Genomic DNA, 24,045 nt, shown 5'->3' with positions numbered 1-24,045 from the left:
ATACTATTCTTAGGAACTCTTGTAGAGATGTGCTGGAGCTGACTAACCTTCAACCATATCAACCATCTTCCTATGTGCCAGGTATGACTGCAACCAGTGGAGAGTTTGCCCCCTGTTTCCCATTGATTCCAGTTTTACTATGGTTCTTTGATGGCATATTTGATCAAATATAGACTTGACGTCTAGGGCTGTCACTCTCACCTCACCTCTGGAATTCAGCTCTTTTGTTCATGTTTGAAACAAGGTTGTAATGAGATCGGGAGCTGAGTGGTCCTGGCGGAAGCCAAACTAGATGTGACTGAGTAGGTTATTATTGTGTAGGTCACACTGTTGATGACACCTTCCATCATTTTGCTGATGATTGAGAGTAGACTGATGGGGTGGTAATTGGCCAGCATTTATTGTCCATCACTAGTTGCCCTTGAGAAGGTGGCACTGAACTACTGTAGTCTACCTGCTGCTGGTTGACCCACAATGCCATTAGGGAGGAAATTCCAGGATTTTGACCCAGTGACAGTGAAGAAATGATGATATATTTCTAATCAGGACGGTGATTGGCTTGGAGGGGAACTTGAAAGTGATGGTGTTTCCATGTACCTGCTGCCCTATCCTTCTAGATGGAAGTGCTATCTAAAGATCATTGATGAATTGTCCACCACTATTCACATTTGGATAGGACATAGCTTAGATCTGATCAGTTGGCTGTGAGATCACTTAGCTCCATCTATCACTTGGTGCTTCCATTGTTTGGCATAGAATTAATCCTGTCTGGTAACTTCACCAATTGATGCCTCATTTTTCAGGATATCTACTGTTGTTTCTGGCATACTGTCTACGGAACCCGGGTTGATTGCCTGGCTGGATGGTAATGATTGGGTGGGGAATATAGAGCCAGAAGGTTGCAGATTGTGTTGGAATATGATTCTACCGAAGATGGCCCACAGGGTCTCATGGATGCCCACTCCTGAGTTGCTATATCTGTTTGAAGACTGTCCCATTTAGCATGGCGATAGTGCCACATAAACAATGAAGAATATTCTTAACTTGAAGGAGAGACTTTCTCTTCACAAAGAGTGTGCAGTGGTCATTCTTACCAATACGGTTATGGACAGATGCATATGCAGCTGGTAGATTGGTAAGGATGAGGTCAAGTTTTTTTTTCCCTGTTATTGGTTCCCTCCACATCTACGGCTTTGGGGAGTCAGGAATGATTTACTTGCCACTGGATTCCAAGCCTCCGACCTGTTTTGTTTAGCCACAGTACTTATCTGATTAGTCCAGATCAGTTTCTGGTCAATGGTAACTATCAGGATATTGATACTGGGAAATTCAGTGATGATGATACCACTCAATGTTCAGGATCATGTTTAGATTCTGTTCCATTGAAGATGGTCATTCCCTGGCACTTGTGTGGATTATTGTCCCTTGCCACAGCTCAATCAAGGCCACTGCCTGATAATAGGCTAGCGGGCAATTGGAGCTCCCTGCTCTAAAGACTGATCCACAGCAAAGAAAAGGCTACAAATTTTCATGTCTAACCTGTCATTCCTACCAGCTTGTGGGCCTTTTAATGGACACTTCTACACAGGCAGTCTACTCAGATGTCTGACTTCACAATTCTGACTTCTCTTCATGGGGCTGCCAGCTAGATACAGCTGTCTTCCTTCAGTAGGAGTGCTGACGACATGGACTCAAACGTTGCAGTCCCAATGTTCTCCATATCTTTTCCCGACTGAACATAAATCATTGGTAATCTAAATTGCCTGCCTGTGCACAATTAGTTCTTGATACTTAACGGTTTGAAATTTCACTGTGAACTTGCTCGATTATTTCAAGTTCTATTGAATTAACATTCAACTCTGTGCATTGGGTTTTTAATTAAGAAATTACCTCAAGTAAGAGTACATACGAATGAGGGGTGATCTGATTGAAGTGTTTACAGTGTTAAGGGGGAAATCAATACAGAAAAACTAGTTCCTCTTAATAAATACATTAAGGATGAGGCTTGCTTTTTGAATTGAGCTGCATTTTAAGATGAAAATTAGATGACATTTCAACATGTTACAGAGATTACAAATTCCAAATCCTCTCCAGGGTGGCTCAGTGATTAGTACTGTCAGTGTCAGGGACCTGGGTTTGATGCCACCATCGGGTTGTCTGTGTGGAGCTCACACATTTGCCCTGCGACTGTATGGGTTTCCTCCACGTGCTCCAGTATCCTCCCACAATCCATAGATGTTCAGGTTAAGTGGATTGGCTATGGGAAATTGTCTGTAGTGTCCAAGGGTGTGCAGGCTAGGTGGGTTAGCTAATGCAAATTGTAGGGTTACAGGGATGGGGTGGGTCTGGGAGAGATGATCTTCAGAGAGTTAGTGTGGACCTGATGGGCTGAATGGCTTGCTTTCACACTGTATGGATTCTAAGAAAGGTGGTGAATGTGGGAACATTTTGAATTTTCAATACTGAGATGGCAGATTTTGAAGACAGAAGAAAAAACACATTTTACTTGTCTTATATGCTTTTCCTTCTGAATCACTAAGTATCTGACAAAAGGTAGATGGAGTTGAAGTATAGATCAGCAATTTTAACAACTTGAAAGTGCAGAATAAAGGGCCAAGGAACACTGTATTTAGTGACAAGAACATTTCCAACAATCATTAAACCATGTTTTGGCATCTTCAGGGAAGTAGACAAGAAGATGTGCAAAAAAGTATGCACTTAAACAAGTCTCTGTGTTAGAATGAGTGGGCAAAACATACATTTCATGTTGAATCCTTACATATTGAATCGTACTTGTTTTATATGGCATTCTACTAAGAATTAGGGATAAAATCTACCTGTTAAGACAGTAACAAATATTTGGTTTGAAACAAACAAAAACATCAAAGTTCTTTCTGATTATTTTCAATTAATTCAAAGAGGTGCGTCTGCAAAAAATGATGGTGTTTAACATTAACAAAGAGACAGAAATTAGTTAAAAAAATCCCTTTGAGCAAAAAATGCTTTGCAGGACTCAATTAATGCAAGTGTACATTTTGTGCACATGCTTATTGAGGTATTGCTAGAAAATATGGCCTTTCCTTTCAGAGCTGCATTCTCCAGATAGCTTCAATTTATTATGGCAAACACTTAAAAATTATAGCACTCCAAACACTTAATTTTCATAACTAAAGCCAGATGATACAAACACGTTGAATTATTCAACATAATGCATTTTCAGGTAATGAGCACTGCATTATTTAATAAAAAATATCGGGAAAAGCATGAATCTACATAAATAATGACAACTGTAAAATAGCTAAAAATATGGAAATTAAGTACAGAGATATTTCCGATTAAGGTATTATGACTATGTTCTATACAAAATGTACCCTATTGTGTTTCTCAATTAAATAATTTGAATCCCATTTGATTCGTAGCTTCAGCAAGTTATGCAATAACTAAAAGGATTCATTTCCTGCACAGGTATCTACTACCTAAGATTGCAGAATGGAGATTTCATGTTGATGTTCATAGAATTCAGAGCAAATTCATATTGACATTATTCACATCTTCATTCCATTGAAGTTTATGCATTTGTTGCCTTACTCATCTCTGTCTCTGTAACTTCTTCCAGTCCTGAGAATTTTTAGGTTAATTGTATTCTACCAATTCGAGCTTTATCAGCACCCTAATTTCCAATAGATTTATCAAAGGCAGAAATGGTTTCAACTGGAAAATGGGACGAGAGTAATCTAGAATATCTGGTCGGCATGGATGAATTGGACCGTGATGTACACCTCTCTGATTCTATGATTCTAAGCTTGGGCCCTAAAAATTGGTATTCTCTCCCCATATTTCCCAGCCTTTTTTTTCTCTTTTCACCTTTAAGGCAATTATTTAAAACTAACTTCTTTTAGACATCTGCCTCTATATCTCCTTAAGTGACCAACTGCTTGATTTAGCAGCACTCCTGCGAAACACCATAGAATTTTTTTTTATATGTTGATGCTGAAGGTGCTGTATAATACAAGTAGTCATTGTATTTGGAAGATCATTCCCTCTGGTAACAGTTACCTTACATACTAGCCTACAGCTGTCATTGATTGACAGTGCAGACTCAATGGGCTGAATGGCCTCCTTCTCCGATATCTGCCAGTCTAGTTCTACAACTGCACTTAGGTTCACTCGGAAAAAGGAGAATGAAAGTGCAGAATTTGAGGAGAGGGAACTTGAGGTTCTTCAGCAGATTGGTGTGCGTAGAGATGAGATATTGGAAGCTCTGGCAGGCTTAAAGATCAACAAATCCCTAGATCTGGATGAGTTGTATTACAGGCTACTCTGGGAGGTGAGGGAGGAAATACAGGAGCTCTGACCCAAATTTTAATTCCTCTCTGGTCACTTGGGAGGTGGCAGAGAACTGGGAGGACAGTTAATGTGCTTTCTGTTATCAAGATTGACAACCAGGGAATTACAGCCAGTGAGTACATCAGTAGTCAGGAAAAGGTTAAAGAAAATTCTGAAGGAGAGAATTCATCTCCATTTGGAGAGGTAAGGCTTCATCAGGAATAGCCAACACAGCTTTGTTAGAATTAGGTCATGTTGAACAAATTTCATTGAATTTTAAGGAGATTATCAGGAGTATTGATGAAGGTAGTGCAGTTGATATTATTATAAGGATTCCAACAAAATGTTGTACAAGGTGCTGCACTGGAGGCTGAAAAAGATGATAATAGTAAATTGGATCCAGGGTAATGTGGAAAGATAAGTCCAAATTTGGCTTAGGAAGAAATAGAAGGTAGTGGTTAAAGGAAACTTATGAGACTAAAGACTGACATTCAGTGGTATGCCACTGAGTCAGTGTTGGGTCCCTTATTGTTCATAATATACATAAACGCTAGAGTTAGAATATGGGGAAGATGACAAGTAAGTTTGCCATTTACTCAAAGATTGGACCAATGGTTGAAAATGAGAAAAAAGTGTTAGGTTACAGGAAATATAGATAGGTTGATCAGATGTGTAGATCAGTGGCAGATGTAATTGTCTTCATTAGGTGTGGCACAGATTATAAGTTCAAGGACATTATATGAGAGGTGTATAAGACTTTGCCTGGATCCTCAGGTGTGCTTGGCTAAGTACAAGATCTATTGAGATATTTGGATACTTTTTCTCTGTCACAACTCTGGCCATAAACCAAGCAGCTCACACCTTTATATAATTCTGGCCCATGTCTGTTCCTATTGAGTAACTATGGTTTCAATTTGTTTAATATTAGTCTGTGGCACCATAAGAAAGTGAATTTTGACTGTAGGCATACAATTCCTATGGCACACCACCTTATGTGTTCTCGATAAGCAGAATGTATTCATAGCAATTATGTTTCAGCTTAATGTGGAATACCTGACACTGACCTACATCAGAGAAGCTAATAACACAGAACATCAAGGGGCTATGGATCCTGATTTAATATCACACTAAACTCAACAGAATATGAAACGGATGGAAAGGGCCTGGAGGGGGTGCAGTGAAGATTTGCAAGGATAATACCAGAAGTCCATGGATACATATGTCAGGAAATATAGACAGACTTGGTTGTTTTTCTCTTGTCAAAGGATTAAGGGATGACTAAATCAAAGTTTTTAAACTTCTGAGATAATGCAGGTTCTCTTAGGAACAAAGGAGTAGGCGATTCAGCCCCTCAAGCCTGTTTCACCATTCAGTGAGATCATGGACTGTGGCCATATTTCTTAATACTCTTACTTAATAAAAGTTTATCTACCTCAGATTTAAAATTAACAACTGATCCAACATTCTCTGCCATTTGTGGAAGAAAGTTCTAATCATCTATAACTTTTATCTGTAGAAGTGCTTCCTAACATCTCTGCTGAACGGTTTGGCCCTGGTTCTCAGACTATGACCCCTAACTCTACAATCCCCAAACAGTGAAATAGTTTATCTTTACCTACCTTGTATTTTCCTGATAATATCTTGAAGACTTCCATTGGATCACCCCTTAACTTTGAAATTTTAGAGAAAACCGTTTTAATTTGTATAATCTATCCTCATAATGTAACGCCTGTAGTCCAGGTATCATTCTTATAAATCTGCATTGTACTTCTTCCGAGGTCAATATATCCTTCCTAAGGTGTGGTGTCCAGACCTGCTCACAGTATTCCAAGTGGAGTCTAACCAGGATTTTGTATAACTACAGCATAACTTCATCATTGTACTCCAGTCCTCCAGGTATGAAGGCCACCATTCTATTAGCTTTCTTGATTTGTTTCTGCAGCTGCTTGTGACATTTTAAAGAGATAAGCACCTGAAACCCAAGTATCTTTGGAAGTCCACTATATTAACTTCACACCATCTAGAAAATACTTTGATCTATGCTGTATTGGTTCAAAGTAAATAGGCACACCCTTGCTGACATTGAACTCAATCTGCCACAGTTTTGCCCATTATTCAGTCTAACATATCCCTTTGTGCTTTTACGTATCATTTATGCCGTCTACATTGGCAACAATCTTTGTGCCTTCAGCAAATCTGGATATATGATTATCCAAGTGTTCATAAATAATGTAAATAATTAAGGTGCTGACACAGATCCATTTGAGACACCACTGAACACATCCTGCCAATTTGAGTAACTATTCATTACCTGAACATTTTGGCGCTTACCACTCAACCAATTTCCCAGCCATGCCAGTAATTTGCCATCAAATCTGTGGGTTTCTATCTTAGTTAACAGTCTCTCATGTGGAACTTCATCAAATGCCTTCTGAAAGTCCATATAAACAAATCCATTGACATTTCCTATCACTACCTTAGTCACCTCTTCAATAAATTCAATGCGATTTGTCATGCATTACTTACCTGTCATGAACCAATGCTAGCTCCCCTTTGATTAAATAAAAGGGTGAAGAATTTGGTTACCTGATCTTTAACTATAGACTCCAGTAAGTTCCCCACCACACATGTTCAACTAACTGGCCTATAATTTCCTGGTTTTACCTCTGCCCTCCTTTGCCCTCTGAAAAACAAGAGTGACATGTACATTTTTCCAATCCAGAAGGGTGACTCTTGTATCCAGAGAACTCAGAAAGATTACAGTTAGGGTGTCTATAATATGCTCCACTACTTCCTTTACCACCCTTAGATGGAAAACATCAGATCCTGGAGATTTGTCGCTCTTTAATTCCATTAATTTCCTCATTACCAATGTTCTACCTATCTTAATTTTACTCATTCCCTGTTCCCCATTTCCTATTAATTTCCTCAGGACATCCAACAAGCTATCCTCCTTTTCTACTGTAAATACTGAGGCAAATTAATTATTTAACAGGCCTACCACTTCCTGATAGTCATTGACAATATCATCATTTCGTGCGCCAATGCTGCTCATGACCACCATTGTCCCTTTATATAGGTATAACATATCCTTTTATTGATTTTAATGTCCCTGGAAAGTTTCTTCTCTTAATCTCTTTTAGTAGCTCTTTAAAGCTGTCCGTGGTCCTTTATTTGTATCATGCCCAGTAAGCAGGATGTGTGCTGTCTTTGTTTTGCATTTTTGCAAGTTCCTTTTTCAGTTTTAATGCTGTCCCTTATCTCATTAATTTCCCATAGCTATTTTCTTTCTGTGAAATGTAGCTTTTCCCTCTTGGGGTATAAACTGATTTTGTATTGTGTTAAACATTTCTTTGAACCTTCTCCACTGTTCTTTGGTTGTTTTTAGCAGAATTTCCGAGTTTACTGTGGGACAGTCTCTGTCTCATTTCATTAAAGTCAACTTAACCTAAATCCAAAACACTTGTGTCAGTTGCAAGGAGGAATATAGCTGGAAGCTACTAAGCAAGGAATCTAATAGGGAATGCAGAAAGTATTCAAAGAACGATAATAGTGTGGAACTCATTATCGTGGGACATGGTTAAAGTTTACAATATTGTATTGATACATTTAAGGGAATGCTAAACAAACATACAGAGGAGAAGGAAGTAGAGGGTCATAATGAAAGACTTAAATGAGTAAGTTGGAAGGAGGATCAAATGGATCACAGACAGTGGCACAGTCTGGTTGGTTTGATTAATGTGTTTCTGCATGATAGCTGATACGTAGTGCATTCACCTAGCAGAACCAAAGCACAGATTATATGTGGGTGTAAACGTTGGTTTACTGGTAGCACTTCATTATTGAGTCACAAGATCATGAGTTTAATCCCCACTCAGAAGGTGGAATTTAATGCCCTTCCTTGTGGTGAATTGCAGTGGTGTTGGAGGAGTGTCATTTAATGAAGCAGGAGGATAGGAATCCTGCTGCTTCCACGTCGCCACCCCAGTTACATCTGCAGGGGAAGACCCATGGACCAGTGTCTTCATCTGGACTCTCTGGGATAGGTTGGAATTCATTTGCTCAGTATTGGAGGTGCTATTTTTCAGATGGGACATTAAACAGAGGCCACATCTATCTATGATGGCATATAAATCAATTGGTACCTTACAAACAAGTTGCTGGAGACTGGAATTTTCCTCAAGTCCTGACAAACATTCATTTGTCAATCAAATTTTTTTTTAAATTATGACCATTCAGTTCTGTTTGTGGCACCTTCTTGGATGCAGGTTGGCTGTCAAGTTTCTCTATAGGGCTAGTATAACTACACCACAGAAAATTAAATTGGCTGCAGCAGCTTTCAAGGGTTCTTGGGAGAGTGGAGTGGTGGGGAGGGGGGGCAGAGGTGGGGATGGGAGGGTTATTCTGAGATTGTGAGTGGTTTTATAAATGCGATTTTGTTCTTCTTTCTAATTTCTGGGGCTTTTGGTAGTTTAACTGTTGGGTTATGTGAAAGATTAATCAAAGGAAATGAACTATCTACAATCAAAGAACACAGGTCATGAACCAATGTAAAGATGGATAGAAAGCAATGTGACTCATTGTAAGTCTGCATCAGTCCTAAATACTCAGTGCAACCCATATGGGACTATCTTTATTAGAGCAGTGAGAGGCAGTGGCAGAGAGCAGTGGAATGAAGTAGAAAATTAATATCAATTTCAAGGAACATATTTTAGAAGTAAAAATAAATCTTAGCACACCTAGATTTTCTGTCACAAGATAGGAATCCCTGAAGTCACTCAGTCGAAAGCCAATAACATCAATAAAATTCTCAACAGTTTGCATCACTTCCTTTGCATTTGGCCCAGTCTGTAAGATGAAATGAAGCATCATATGAATTATAGTCACATACTCACAACATAATATTTCAAGAGGTAACAGCATTTAAGCAGATGCTGAATTAAGTGACAACCAGGTGTCCATTGTGGAAGTGTAGAATGGAAACTCTGACCTCCAGATGCCCATAACAATGATCAGTTTAACAATGCTGTGAACATTTCTCCTCCTCTACCATTTTGTTTCTCTTGCCTTATTCATTGTGTTGTTCCATCATATTATCATATCACCAGATTACCTGTAGCTCAATCAAGTTTTCAGTCAAGTTTAGTATGGAAGTCACCATGCCTGTCTTATTTTGCACAAATATGCTATACAAAGTGGAATGTTATTTGATCTTTCTTCTTTCTGTGGGAAGTTGTGGCATTCTTTCTCCTGCACTGGTTAAGATGAACTAATTCAAGAGAAGGGAGGAACAAGTACTGGATCATCGCCGTCTTGCCAAGTGTCCCACTCCAGCTGCCCAACATTGTGATGTTACCTTCTCCAATGTCACCAACAGGAAGAAGATGAAGGAAAAGATAAAAAAGCAAAATATGGTAAAGAAATTAGGGAGGAATTGACCAATCTGGAGCTGACGGGATCCAGAGCCCGAATGCTGCCTACCTTGCCAATGCCGCCATCTTGAAAATTAGCTATCATCAGGAACTCCTGCAAAGATATCCTAGAGCTGGGCTGACTGATTGCCAATAACCATAATCAATCATCTTTCTTTAAAGGAGGCATGACTGCGAAGACCCTTTCCCTCAATTCCTATTGATTCCAGTTTTACCAGGATTCCTTGGTGCCACGTTTGGCTAAAAGATGCTTGAAAATGAAATGCAGTCACTCTCACCTCATATCAAGTGTTGAGTCAATTTTTCCATGTTTGGATCAAAATGGCAATGAAGCCAGGAACTGAGTGGTCCTGGGGCAACCCAAACTGAGGGTCAGTGAGCAAGTTATGCCTTTCCAAAGCTTGCTGTATGGTACAGTCAATGACCTATTCAATCATTTTGCTCATAGTTTTGTAGATTTACAATGTGCTTGTGTTCCTCTTTGAAGAATGAGATTTGAGACACAATCATTGTTTTTTGATATTGATTAATGAAATAGAATGGATTAAATTTTCCTCCCACTATATCACTTCCTTTTGGATTTCTAAAGGCTAGCTTTTGTTCACCCATTTCACTGCCTGACCTCACCACCACCCAAACCCCCTCCCCAAAGGCTACATTTATACTGGAATACAGTTCCAATGGCATCAGTTCTTCAGTATTTTATCCAAATAGCCATTCTTCATGAGTGAACTGTGACAATGGACAATTCTAAACCATAATGCACCACACACACACCCCTAGAGTCAAAGCCAATATATCCATACCTAGCCCAGGGAGATCAGTTTCAAATATTTCTGTACACACATGGAAGTCTGGCAAAATAGGACTGAGATTGTGAACATTGTCGCCTGGAATTCAGGAGCTTTCTGAGATTGTGTAAGTTCAAAAGTAAGGGTTACATATTCAAGAAAAATCAGCAGTAAATTAGAAGATTAAAATAACTGAAATAGTTGTAAAGCAGAAATAATTTGAATGAGTTTAGGAATGAAATTATTCAGTAAGTACCATTTACATCTTGTGAGCAGACAGAAATAACTCAGCATTAATCTGAAATGTTCAACATCATTTAGCATTCCTGAAATAAAATGGCCACTGTGGCCCTTCCAACCTAATCACTTTTGTTAGCAATTCCTTTTGATGAAGCTGTCTCTGTTAGTCTCCACTCTTTTTTGATTCGTTACCAAGCAACACTCTTAATGGTGATTACAGAACATATACAGTTGAAAATCTCATTACCACTTTGAGCCACCTCATCCATGATAGTAACCATAGCAGCAGAATCTTTAGCAGGATATATTCAGATATATGACAATTGTTAACAATTTCTTCCTTTGGCACTCTTTCCCCAACGAAGTGCAATACTCTGTACTTTAACCACTTTGTTCCCACAATAACAGATTAAAGCATTGTTTGTCAGTGCTTACTCTTTGAAACCAGTGAAACAAATTTAAAATTCAAAGCAGTCCTTTTCAGTGAACTAAATTTAAATTCACTTCGTGTTTCAGACTAAGCATTATCGTCAGCATCTCCTTAAAGTACCTTTCCTGAAATTCTAGTTCCCAGAGTTCCTCAGACTCTGTATATCCTGCAGGTGCAGTAGTATGGGAATGCCTCCCAAATCTGTTCCATATTCCATCAAAGTTAACTGTGGTCAGAGTAGAGCTGTTTATTTAAAATGTTTTTGGTGGACAGCCATACTAGATGACCAAATCTTTCTTTTATATGAACAGATTTGTTGTTTCAGTGTTACTCTCCCATTGAGCAGAATCTTCCTCCCTTACATGATGATTGAAGGCTAAGGTGATCCTTATGGTGTTCAAGTCCTGTGCAGGAGCAATCAGAGCACCTGAAACTGTGGGCCCCACCAAAAGAATCAAACACTGTCATTTTAGGTAGATGGCCATGAGAGGATCTGAAGATGGATCCTGAAGGCTTCTAAAATTTACAGGCCAACAATATGAAGAAGGTAACCTCCACTGAATGGCTTAAAGCTGCATCTGGGACTCTGATATTCCTGGTTTTGCAAATCAGAAGAAATTCAAAAAACAATATTTCCCATTGTTGTTTGGCCTGTTGTTGGGAGATCACCTCCAGTTACCTGTCATGCTTTGTCCACAATGCGAAGGAGAGGATGTGAATTGATCATTGAAAAGATCTCATCTCGTCACCAATTTGGCCCCAAGCTGAGGCTTAACTGATCTGAACAGGCTATTACAAGACAAGTAGTCAATACCAGTCAGATTCTGCCTCCCTCAAAACCTTTCAAGAGGTAGTAATGCCTTCCTTATGTCTTCCTTGTCAAGACTTCCTGATAGGACAAAGTGAGGACCCCAGATACTGGAGAGTTAGAGTCAAAAGGTGTGGCGCTAGAAAAGCACAGCAGGTCAGGCAGCATCCGCGGAGCAGGGGAATCAACTTTTCAGGCATAAGTCCTTCATTGCACATGATCCCAGTTCCAAACATATCTCTGTGGAAGACTCTGTCCCCAAAGTTGAAGGCTTAAGGAAAATCATTTCCACATTCAGATTACTTATCTGTGTTTTGTCCAATATGCCTCACTTCATTTTATAAACTATTTCCTGTTTTTACAAAACTTCAAAGGAACATTTCCTGAATTGATCCTTTGTAGCAAAATTCCAAATGTTTGCTTTGCTAAACAATGGATTTGAAGGAAGGAATAGATGAACATAAGAGCAAAAGATAGAAAAGTAAGAACAATCATGGAATTAATATCATCTCAATCCACCTCTTAGAACATTTCAAAATATGCTATCTACAATTAATTATTTTTGATGTATTAAATGGGCAAGCTATCAATACGAATGAACCTTCAGAACCTCTCCAAGAGTGAGGTACTTATGAAACACACTCTCTTCTGCATTGCATAGGCTATGGATTTTTCTCCATCTCTAACCAGTTTTCAAATGCTGAATTTGAAATGACGCTGGTTAGGAAAAAGTCAATTATCGTAGACTCCAAAATAATTTATCAGATATTTGATTTATTCTTGTCACGATGTCTGTGTTACTATTATGTCAAAAAAAATCAATTTGTCTTTTTGAACATTAGATCTGTCACTGTAACTCAAACAACCTGATCAGACAATGACTTCTACTCTAAAGAGCAGCAGAGAATTGATCTTCAATGAAAGCATTGAAAAGAAAATAATTGTTTTAACATAGTGTTTTGATTTAAAATTCTCCATTCTGCACTCAATTCTTACCAGCTGAGCTTCTGCCCATCTTGGCCTATTTTCTTCTGAGAGCAAATTGCTCACAATCTGAACAAAATTCTGCAAAATAAATTGGGAAGGTAAGGAGGAGTATAGAAGTCATTAATTAGAAAGTAAATTGCTGAAGAACAATAAATATTTTCTGAAAACATTTGTCTGTTCCACGAAGGGAAAATTATTAGTGAAACACCAATATTCAAGTGCCAAGTTAAAATTGTAAAACATTTCTTCAATTGTGCATCAATAATGTGTCTCAAGCACAGCTTCAAATGTTGTCCCGAAAGCATCAATACAGCATTTCTGCTTCATTCTGAAACCTCCCCACAGATTTGTCTGAATGAAATAGTCAATTGAATGTTCACTAAGTTCAAATAGAGAAGTTCTTTTACCGCCCTGTATCCATTTAGAATGAGGTCTAAACTCTCAAACTAAGCAATATTGCTTGAAAACAGTTTTACACATATTAGATACAACAGTAAGTGAGAGGACTGGAGTTTCAATTCTCAATTTAAAGATCTCCATTGGCTAAAACAGTTAAAGTGAGTGGGAATCTGCCCATGGCTCAGCTCTGTAATTTTGCCCGAAGTACGACTGTAACCATTTTCCCATGATGATTTGCTTTTCAAAGCATATTTAAATCATGAAGACACAAAGGTGGATTGCAAATTCAATTGGGTTCAATGAAACTGGAACTGTGCAGGGAAAATTTCTTCTATATCTTTTCCATCAACCAACCATCACATCTACTAACCTGGATATCTCCAGAGACAGGAGTGTAATAGGTTCTACGGAAGATTTCTGTCATGTTCTTCAAAATGTCAATTAAGGCTAGAATGTCTCCACTGTAGCTGGTCCCTCCTTCCGAAGTGTCTGCCAGCTTTCTTATGATTTCTGACACTCCTTCCCCTGTTAATCCCCGCTGAGCCTTAGACAGGTGTTCTCTTGTCTGCAGGTTAACAATACGTTTTGTGCAATGTATAACTTTATATGAAGATGTGCAAAATCTTAAAAGCATAAATTGAGTTCATACACAATGTACATTTTTGTTATGTTCTTCATGGAAATAATAGGTTATAATGCTAATATCCAGCATCAGTATGAAATGTTACCATTCTGTTTTTCTCGTTAATGATGCTGCCAGATGTGGTGAGCATTTGCAGCTTTTTTGCTTTTATTTCAAAGTTCCAGCATCTATAATATTTTTCTCAATCCCACACAATGAGTTGATCACAAGGGCAGTAAATAGTGGAATTAAAATTAAAGTTAATGCTTATTTTTGAAAGTATTTGATCATATAATGCCATTTCCCTCAAATTGATCTTTTCCCATTTCTTGAAAAACAACCATGCTGTGTGGGCATCTTCAAACCTGAAGTCATCTAACACCCATTCAGCCTTTCTGCTCTAGCTAGATCGATTTGCTAAACAGACAATAGGATGTCGACTGCAACTACGTACAGGGTACATGAATAGGATCCTAAATTACTACAGGATTTGTAGGGAGCACACAAGACCAAGGTCTATCTTATACCAGTTCCTTCTTTATTCTGACCTAATCCCTGCAAAATCATAAGAGTGGTAGTGCAACCCAACCAGACCAACAGATAACATTCCCCCACTCAGTTCTTTTGTCCTGTAATTATTACATTGCATGCATGTGTATATTGTGTGTGTGTGTACGTGTGTATGCATGTGTGCGCATATGTATGTATGTTTGTACTAATTTATTTTCATTTGTCAATTCTAAGTCCTTGACTTTACAAATTCAGATGATTTTGAGGTTTCACTATCCTCACCTATCATTTTCTCTTCAGATTTGGAAGAATGACCGTTAATTGGGTCGAAGGTACTTCACTTGAACTGTTTTCTTGATAGTTGGAGCTATTTTTCTCTGTTGATTTAGAGAGTCTGTAACCTCTTGCATTAATTTGCAGAGAACTCTGGAGTGGTATGCCACTCTTTATTGCTGCCATAGTGGTTCCTGCTGATTTTTTTTTTAAGTATCTTGAATCTTTGCACATTATCTATGTCTTTATAGTTGTGTCTTTCATGGAGTTGTTTGCACTATATTTTTAATGGATGTCGGTGGAATATGGTTCTCATTCTGCTTGGAGATCTGTGCTGAACAAGGTAAACTTATCACTTCATGCTCTTGAATATTTTGGTTGATCTCCTGTCCTCTCAGTGTGGATTATTCAATTAGAATATTTGCCCTTCTGGTCTAATTTGATGAATCTTGCTATGTAAATAACATGAATATGACCCAAATTACTACAGAAGTACACATGTCTCAGGTTTGTCTCCTACAAACTCCTTTTTTATTCTGATCAAGTCCTTGTGAAATCAACAACGTGGCTGGTGATTACTGCATGCACCCAATCAACTCTTCAGACCCATACACAACAAAAGTCTACCTTATCATGTTATGAAAAGGGAAATTGTGTTTACAACAGCAATATTGGCATAGCAATAATATCAGTGGACCTGCAATCCAGAGGCACAGATGGATGCACTGGGCTTATCGGTCAAAGTCCACCATGCATTAAATTTAATTGATAAAATCTGGAATTGAAAGCTAGTCACAGTAATGTTGTTTATGAAACTATCACTGTTTGTCATAAAACCTATTTGGTTCATTAATGTCCTTTAGGGAATGGAACCCTGTCAGCTGGTCTGGTCTATGTTTGATTCCAGACACAGAGTAATGTGATTACATCTTAACTGCCCCCTAGAATAGCCTAGCTAGCCATTGATTTCAACTGCAGTTAGTAATGGTAGCAAATGCAGACCTCATTAACAATGCCCATATCTCACGGAAGAATATATTTTAAAAATACAATCTATATGGGATGTATACTTGATGTTGCTTTGAGTTATATTTTGGAGATGAATAGATGTATTAAAGACTAAATGCACTAATTAAATACTTCACAAACTTTACACTATTTGTTAGCTATGATCTAACCACTGACTTTATTCAAAAGAGGACAAAAATTATATAGAGGAACATGAAAGCACTTTCAATTTTAATTGTCATTCAAACACTTTGCAAATGCAAGTGTCTCTAATTGTAATTCAGCAGCTGTCATTTTCTCTCAAAATTACTTTACTTTACCATCTCTCTCCCTTCCTTAAAAAAACCCTGAAAAAAGTAATTTTCTCTGCATGTTCAGTAAAACACACCCTTAACATTAGAATGGATTGCCACCGTCTCATCAGTACAGTGCAGTTTCCTTCTCACTATGGGTATTGTGTAAATTGTAAGTTCCTGTTGTTTAACTGAGATGGACAGTGGGACAACATTTGTGGATATGTCCTCCGTACCACAGAGAACAGGATTTATGGTGAATAGATTCCAGGGATGTTTGAGTGAAATCCCCATTTCCAAGCATATGATGGACGGAAGGTCATAGATGAAGCAGCTGAAGATCGTTGGATACTTGAACGATGTGGTTCCCAAACTGTGGGTTAAAGACCTCTGAACTGTGAAAATAATCAGTCTGAATTCAGCAAAATTTATGTTTCCAATCTATATGATTCATACCCTGTCCCCTTTCCCTTGCTGAATGAGATTTGCTGGAAATGGAGGCTCTAGTTCAGCATTTTCAGAGGTCTCTGAAGTCGGACTGACATTGCAAAAATCTATTCCTCCATATCCTCCTGAACCCGTTACTCTCCACCTTGTTGTTAGCCATCTTTTCTAGTTCAGTATCATCTCGGAACTTGGAAATGACTTCCTGTTTACCCAAAACATTAATATTTGTCAAAAAAGCCAAGGTACTAACAGTACTATTGTATACTTCCCATCAGCCTGAAAAGCAATCAACTATTAATCACCAATCTCTGCTTTCTGTCCCTGAACCAATTTTGTACCCATGCAACCACTGCCTATTCAATCCCATAGGTTTCTGTTAGTTCACACTTTAATCAATTTTTTAAATCCAATGTACACATCAAGCATACAACTCTCATTAAACTTCTCTGTTCAAAGAAATCACAAAGTTAGTTGAACACAATTCGACTTTAACAAAAGAAAATCATTATAGATGCTGGCTATCTGAAAATATCCACATAAATCATTCACAGCAGGACAGGCAGCTACTGTGGAGAAAGAAATAGAGTTAACATTTCTGATCAATGGGATTAAAGAGCTTAACAAAGGTTAGATCTGTATTAGATTTTAAGCAAGCATAAAAAAAGAGAAAGCTCAAAGGGAGGAAGACACAAAAGGGAAGACCCTTGATAAAAGTCTGGTGTGATTAATTAACAAGAGAGATGATGGGACAAAGCAAAACCTGGGTGTAAAGGGGCATAAAGAAACAACATGTTTATCTGAAGGATTTGTAAATTGCAGAAACAAAATCATAACCAGCAACGTCTACCTGAAGGAAGCAGTCACAATCTAAGATTGTTGAACCCAGTATTGAGCTGAAAATGCGTTGCTGGAAAAGGGCAGCAGGTCAGGCAGCATCCAAGGAGCAGGAGAATCGTAGCCTGCTTGGCACACTTTCTTCATTCCTGAAGAAGGGCTTATGCCCGAAACGTCGATTCTCCTGCTCCTTGGATGCTGCCTGACCTACTGTCCTTTTCCAGCAACGCATTTTCAGCTCTGATCTCCAGCATCTGCAGTCCTCACTTTCTCCTCGAAGAACCCAGTATTGAGTCTGGAAGGCAGTACAGTGCCTAATCAAAAGGTGAAGGAATGCTCAAAATGCTTCATTGGAAGTCTGCTGGAAGGCAAGGACATCATGATGGTCCCAACAGGTTTGACAGCTTTGATTTCAAATTCACTGACATCACATAACAAAATTTACCCATTAAAGTGCGATAGAAAAATACTTAAATTAAATCGATTTAAATTGTTGTATTTTATTGAGATGGGCAATTAGTTTTACAATTGCTGATTCATGGTAATGGATGATCCTGGCAGAACCTCAGTTCTTTATATGTATTTTGATCTTCATTCTCGATTAGGGTGTCATTGTCCAGATCACTATTAACTACTCATCCCTAGCTCCCCTCAGAATCTCTCATGGACCTGCCTCTGAAAACAATGTGACTTGTTGAGTCAATTCAGAAGGATATTAAGAGTTAACAATCAAGAAACATCAAACTTCTTAAATTGGTAACTACTCTGGCCATTACCTGTTCAGTGTCAGTAAAATTTGCTAAATCTCTCATGTAAAAATATATTTTTTTAAATACCAAAAGGAGAAATAATGCCAGAAGACAATATCCAGTTATTGTTCAAAATAGAAATACAGAAAACAGGAATATGAGAAGGCCAGTCAGCTCATCAGGTCTGCTCCATCATTAAAGTGATCATATTTGATCCTCCATCTCAACACTCCCTTTCTCTCCCATATCATTTGACTCCTCATCTCTACTATTAGTTACAAATACTGTATATAATTAGTGGAACTGTGAATAGAAAAAAAAAGTGGGTAATAGATTATGAACGAGAAATGACATTAAAATTCTACACATAATAGATATCGCAAAGTCCTAGATCAGAGAATACCTTCTGCAATGATAGCAATACATCAAGTGATATACTTACCTCTGACTGCAACATCTGGTAGTCATTGGAAATGCATTTGGTAAAACGCGGAGGCTCCCAAAAAGCAATTCCCTCATCATCTAGGACACAATTTCTCAGGATTATTCCTGAGAAAATCAAAATATTTGGTTGTTACATTTGTCAATGTCATTTCACAGTGAAATAGTAGGCATTTTTCTGCCAATGCCTAACAAGTGCATAAAAATACCCTCTGTGCTTTAATTTAGTGCAGTTGTTGATTCATTTATTTGTCATTTATTTAAACAGCATGGATAGAATTTGGAAGAATGTATTGAAGGTTTGTACAAGCGCAGTGAGAATCAGTATTATTGTCAAATAAAGTCAAATAACGCACACTTAATTGGTAAACTGAGTCCCAGTACTTTCTTCCTTGGTAATAATTCAAACAAAATTCATCTCATTCAACTATAAAACTTAGCAGGACTTTTTTGTTGAAATATGATTTGACTTGCTTTACAAAACAATCTATAATGTAATTGCCGGTGACTAACTTTCAGGATTCCATGATTTTTAGCTTCTGACTAAGGGTCTTCTTCTTCCCCTTCCTAACCAGAATCAACTGTCCTAAGTCTTCATCACTTCTTGGTCAAAAAGTATTACCTTGGGAGTCCCTTGAGGACTCACAGCAATGTTTGCTGTGTCTCAGAATACTCTGCCTCAAGTTCTCTGCTTTAATGATGACCCCAGGTATATTGAATGTACATTGTATTCTATTGCAAAAATTCATAACAATTCACTCCCAATACATTTATTCTATGTGGCAGTTGATGACTGTCGATATTCTATGTGGAGGTTGAGGTTAAACTCAATTTTCTCTCCTAATGACAGCATATTTTAATCAGCTATGGATATTGTTATCTGTAGCTCAAAGACCCATTTGTTAAAGGTGAGAAATAGATGAACACAAATTATGACTTTTCATCTCAATGATTATAATGGCCTGGCACTTATGAAGAGGCCAAGAGTCTATGCAGTAAATAAGGGTTTTGAGGTTTGGGAAGACGCAGGTCCAGCCTTATTTAATAGTAGAATCTAATTGTGATGTTCTTCTTATGCTTCCCGTCTAAAAATTGTCCAGATTGACAGGCTAATCATCAGATGGGAAAACCAGTGCATTTCCATAGATACTTGGGAATGGTTTCCAACAGCCCAGAGTGACAGAATAATGATTAAGGATATGGCTTGGTTGGCAGATAGCAGCAGCATGAGGTAGTCACCAATTACAGTAGTGAGGACAGCGTGCAAGCGAAAATAAGAAATCCATCTTCAAATGTGTGGGAGGAATGCTCCATGAGGAGTGCTAGAAGGAAGCATTAACTTCAGAAGCCAGCACTTATTTTCTGCTGTGTTTCTTAATCCCGAGGAAACTCAGCTATGAGGCATTCTTCAAACTATATCTTTGTTTTTACCTTCTTACATTATTGAAAATGGCGCCATACCATGGTGACAAATGAAAACTTCTCCCTGTATTTTATTGTATTCTTTCTGTAAAATACTGCTGACAATAAAATCAAAATCATTCATTTTAAATCAGTTTCCAAATTGCATTGAGAGAGCCTGATTGAAATGTGCTAATAATGTCTTCTGCCTCTCTAAGACAACGTGACCTACCACGAATCAAAAACAGCACCAGGCAACTATGCAGAAGGTTAGGAAAATATACACTGATTTTATGATTTCACTGCCCAACCTCTCTTCCATGTATTATGGTGTAGAGGAGACGTGTATCAAAAAGTATCCAATAGTTACTGATATTCCCTCCCAAACACAATTTCAACATCATGTTTATTCAAAACTTCTAAATGTTAAATGGACATATGATATATCCCTTTAAAGGAAGGAAAGGTCCACTCCCTGCCAGAAATATTTACCTGCAGCACTCGGTGGGCAACTGACCACTGCAGACTCTCCAGCTGGTGTCTTTGTCCACACCACGGAGTTGTAGTTTTCTTCCTGACAATACTCATGAGGTGCTAAAGCAGAAATTATGCATTGGTTATGATAGACAAATAGTTAAAGCAAACACTTCTTTCAGTCCTCTATGCCAATTAGCATTTGAATAATAAAACAGAAGAATTCAGCTGCATTAGCTGATTCTATTCTATCTTGACCTTGCAATGCTGCATGTAACATTAATTTAGATAGTTTGAGGGTACATCATGCCTTACAATAAAATACCATTTCATCACTCCCTTTTAGGAGATCGTGGAAAATTATTTTTCATAGTTTGAAGCTACGGTCACAAAAACAGAGATGGAGCTTGAAGCGTGCTTATGAGCATTGCAGTGACCAAGTCTACTGGTAACTCACTGAGAAAATTAGAATTAAGACAGAGCAATTCAAGCATTGCAGCTGAAGTTTTGTACATTACATCTTCGCACCAATGCTAAATTCACTCATATAGGACAGAGTCCATGACGACTGAAACCGGTGAACATGTCAGTTCATTCACAAGATAAATACTTTGCAGTGCCTAGGAATGTAACAGATAACACAATGAAAGTCATGGTGAGTGCAAGGTAGCATTACTCCTGCAAGCATTGCAAATGATTAAGCAGTTCCGAATAGCAATGACCTTGCAGCTTATCTACATATTTAATTTGGAATATATTTTGTGTGATAAAGGGCGTTAGAATCCATGTATGCGGGTACTTGTGAGAGAATGTAACACCACAGTACTGGAAGGAGTCCAGCAGTCTTCATAAGATTACTGGTATGGAGACATGGTATAAACATGACTTTTGAACCTTTCTGTTCGTTGCAATCAGCAAATTATGCCCAGAATGCTCTCGACACTGCGCCCTTCTGGCAGTCCTGAAATTGCAGCCAAGTTTCTGTGCAAGCAAATATACAAATCCAAATTTAAAATCTGCTATAAATCAGTGTGAACTTGAGCATAATTGTACACGATGGAATTAAGAGTGGAAAAGAGCCATAGAGTTGCAGGGCACAAGGTGGACAATCATAAAAGCTGAGTGAAATGATTCCCCTTTAAACTGAGAAACAGAAGTTAAGCAGTACCTATCTCTCTGTCCTGCAAATGTTTAAAGAGTAATTAATTTAAATTGTTCTGCAAAGTGTCTGAAGTATTTTTATCGTTTCCTACCCTTTGGAGAAATAACCAGAAAACGACCCATCCATCAAATGTTTATTAGGGATGGATGAATTCTGCAGCAGTGGATCAGGATTTAATTTACTGCTGGCCAACTGCTTTGTGCTGGATTCATACAACCACCTCAGCTTGTGTGCATAAAATCTTGGAGATGCATCTTACAGGATATCCACAGGCTGGAAGGTAGGTGGCTGGTTCTATAAAAGGGGCAATTGTAAGAGTGACAAGGTTAGCATTATGTTAGTCACTCACCTGTGGCCCAACTAAGAGCCTAAAGTGGACAATCCCATCCCTCTGAAGGGCCTCACCCCAGCGCCGCTTAGTTTTAACGAGTGACAGGAGAGGTTTATGGTCAAAGTGCAAACCTTGACGCAGATGACAGGCTGTGAAACGGAGTGGTGAGCTGGCACATTTCCAAATCCCTGAAGCCAATCGGAAATCTCACACCTCATAGCTTTCCATCCCTAAGGACATTTCCCCCATCACTCTACCCAAAATGCCCAGCCCCACTCCACTGAGCAGGTTTGGCCTGTCCTGGTTGAGGAACCTATCGGGGGTTTTGGAGTATTTCTGACAACTCTTTGTCCTCGGGGTCTCCTACAGTAGTGTTAGGGGCCACTCTTTATGGTGGCATTGTTAGTATGAGAGCAAAAAGCCTCAAAGCTCTATGAAACAGGGCCAGAATGGGATGAATGCCTTGCCTGAATACAATTAAATTCTGTTGGCTAAAAACTTAAAGCAGGGCTAAAAGTGTGTCAATCTTGTCCCATATATATTCTCTGAGGTAAAAGAAATCCCCATCAATACTCAGTCCCACCATATGCAATGGAATTAATCCCTGCTCCCCCAAGTAAATGCGATTGGAAGATATTTTTATTTATTCACAGGGAAGTAGCCAATTTTACTGACAGGAATTGGATTAGATGAAGGGCTCAAGCAGCAAGTTTAAAAGGTCATGAACATGATTTGTAAGCAAACTAAAACTCCTTGACATTTCGTTCAATTTGAGTTGATTCTGACCAGATTTAGCTGCTATTTGGGAGAAAGTCAGGTGGAAAATTATATCAACAAGATCGCTTTGTTAGCCATAAATACTAGTGATTCATGCAAGTTATATTCACGTTCACTTTCACACACAGGAAAGGGCTGCGGAGACAGCCAGTCCCTGTTGAATCCCCATGACAACGCCCTGACAAATCAGAGTCAACTTGCCTGATTTGAATTTAATCAGTTTGCTATGACCATGAAAACCTGTTGCACCCCATGCCAAGAATAGCACAACGAATCAGCACCCTCTTCCCATATTATACACATTGGTGCATCCTTTCTAAATTAGTTTCCCTGCATACAGTCCTGATGAGTGTAAGGTAAAAAGCTTTGCGTGTGTGTGCGTGTGTAAACATTATATATATATATATATATATATGCTGTGTCTTTTTAAAATTATTTCTTATGATTGAAAGCCTACTCGCTAGCCTAGCTCAAGGCTTCATATAATTAAGATATGGCAAATTATCTCTCGTATACTCTCTGAATGCATCTGAGTCCTCACTATTTGCATGCAGAACTTCACAGAATGGTTTTGGTACAGAAGAAGGCTATTTGGCCCATTGTGCCAGCACTGGGTCTTCAAATGAGCATCATTACCTAGTAAAAAGGAAGCTCATCGGATGCTGCCTGAATTGCTGTGCTCTTCCAGCACCACTAATCCAGAATCATTACCTAGTGCCAATCTCTTGCTTTTTCCCATACTATCACGATCTAACTAATCATCCAATACTCTCCTGAATACCTCAGTTGAACCTGCCTCCACTGCACTTCCAAGCAGAGCATTCTGTACTCTAACCAGCCACTGAGTGCAAAAGTTTCTTTCTCACATCACCTTTGCTTTTTCTGCAGATAATTTTAAATCAATGCCCTTATTCCTGTTCCTTTTATGAACAGCTTTTGTTTATCCAGACTGATCAGGATTTTGAAAACCACTGTCAAATCTCCTCTCAGCCTTCCTCTCCAAGAATAACAGTCCTAACTTCTTCAATCTATCCTCATAACTGAAGTTTCTCACCCGTGGAATCATTCTTGTGAATCATCTCTGCACACTATAAAATGAATGCAAATCTTTCCTATAATGTGGTCCCCACAATATAGAACATAGAACATAGAAGAATACACCGCAGTACAGGCCCTTTGGCCCTCGATGTTGCGCCGATCCAAGCCCACCTAACCTACACTAGCCCACTATCCTCCATATGCCTATCCAATGCCCGTTTAAATGCCCATAATGAAGGAGAGTCCACCACTGCTACTGGCAGAGCATTCCA

At 38.6% G+C, this 24,045-nt stretch overlaps 1 protein-coding gene across 9 annotated transcripts in view; it reads right to left on the bottom strand.

Moving 5' to 3' along the window:
- Positions 1 to 24,045, bottom strand: part of adgrb1a (adhesion G protein-coupled receptor B1a) — a 585,075-nt gene that overhangs the window by 281,287 nt on the left and 279,743 nt on the right. For all 9 annotated transcript variants that reach the window (XM_043687845.1, XM_043687847.1, XM_043687850.1 and 6 more), the window contains 5 exons: positions 20,484 to 20,585; positions 18,592 to 18,698; positions 13,784 to 13,978; positions 13,024 to 13,092; positions 9,066 to 9,174 (listed from right to left, as the gene is read on the bottom strand). In XM_043687845.1, the coding sequence (XP_043543780.1) occupies positions 9,066 to 9,174; positions 13,024 to 13,092; positions 13,784 to 13,978; positions 18,592 to 18,698; positions 20,484 to 20,585 (582 nt within the window). The remainder of the gene's footprint in view (positions 1 to 9,065; positions 9,175 to 13,023; positions 13,093 to 13,783; positions 13,979 to 18,591; positions 18,699 to 20,483; positions 20,586 to 24,045) is intronic.

Source organism: Chiloscyllium plagiosum, chromosome 4 (genome assembly GCF_004010195.1).
Source record: "Chiloscyllium plagiosum isolate BGI_BamShark_2017 chromosome 4, ASM401019v2, whole genome shotgun sequence".
Lineage (NCBI taxonomy): Eukaryota > Metazoa > Chordata > Chondrichthyes > Orectolobiformes > Hemiscylliidae > Chiloscyllium > Chiloscyllium plagiosum.
This window is presented reverse-complemented; position numbering and strand designations above follow the sequence as displayed.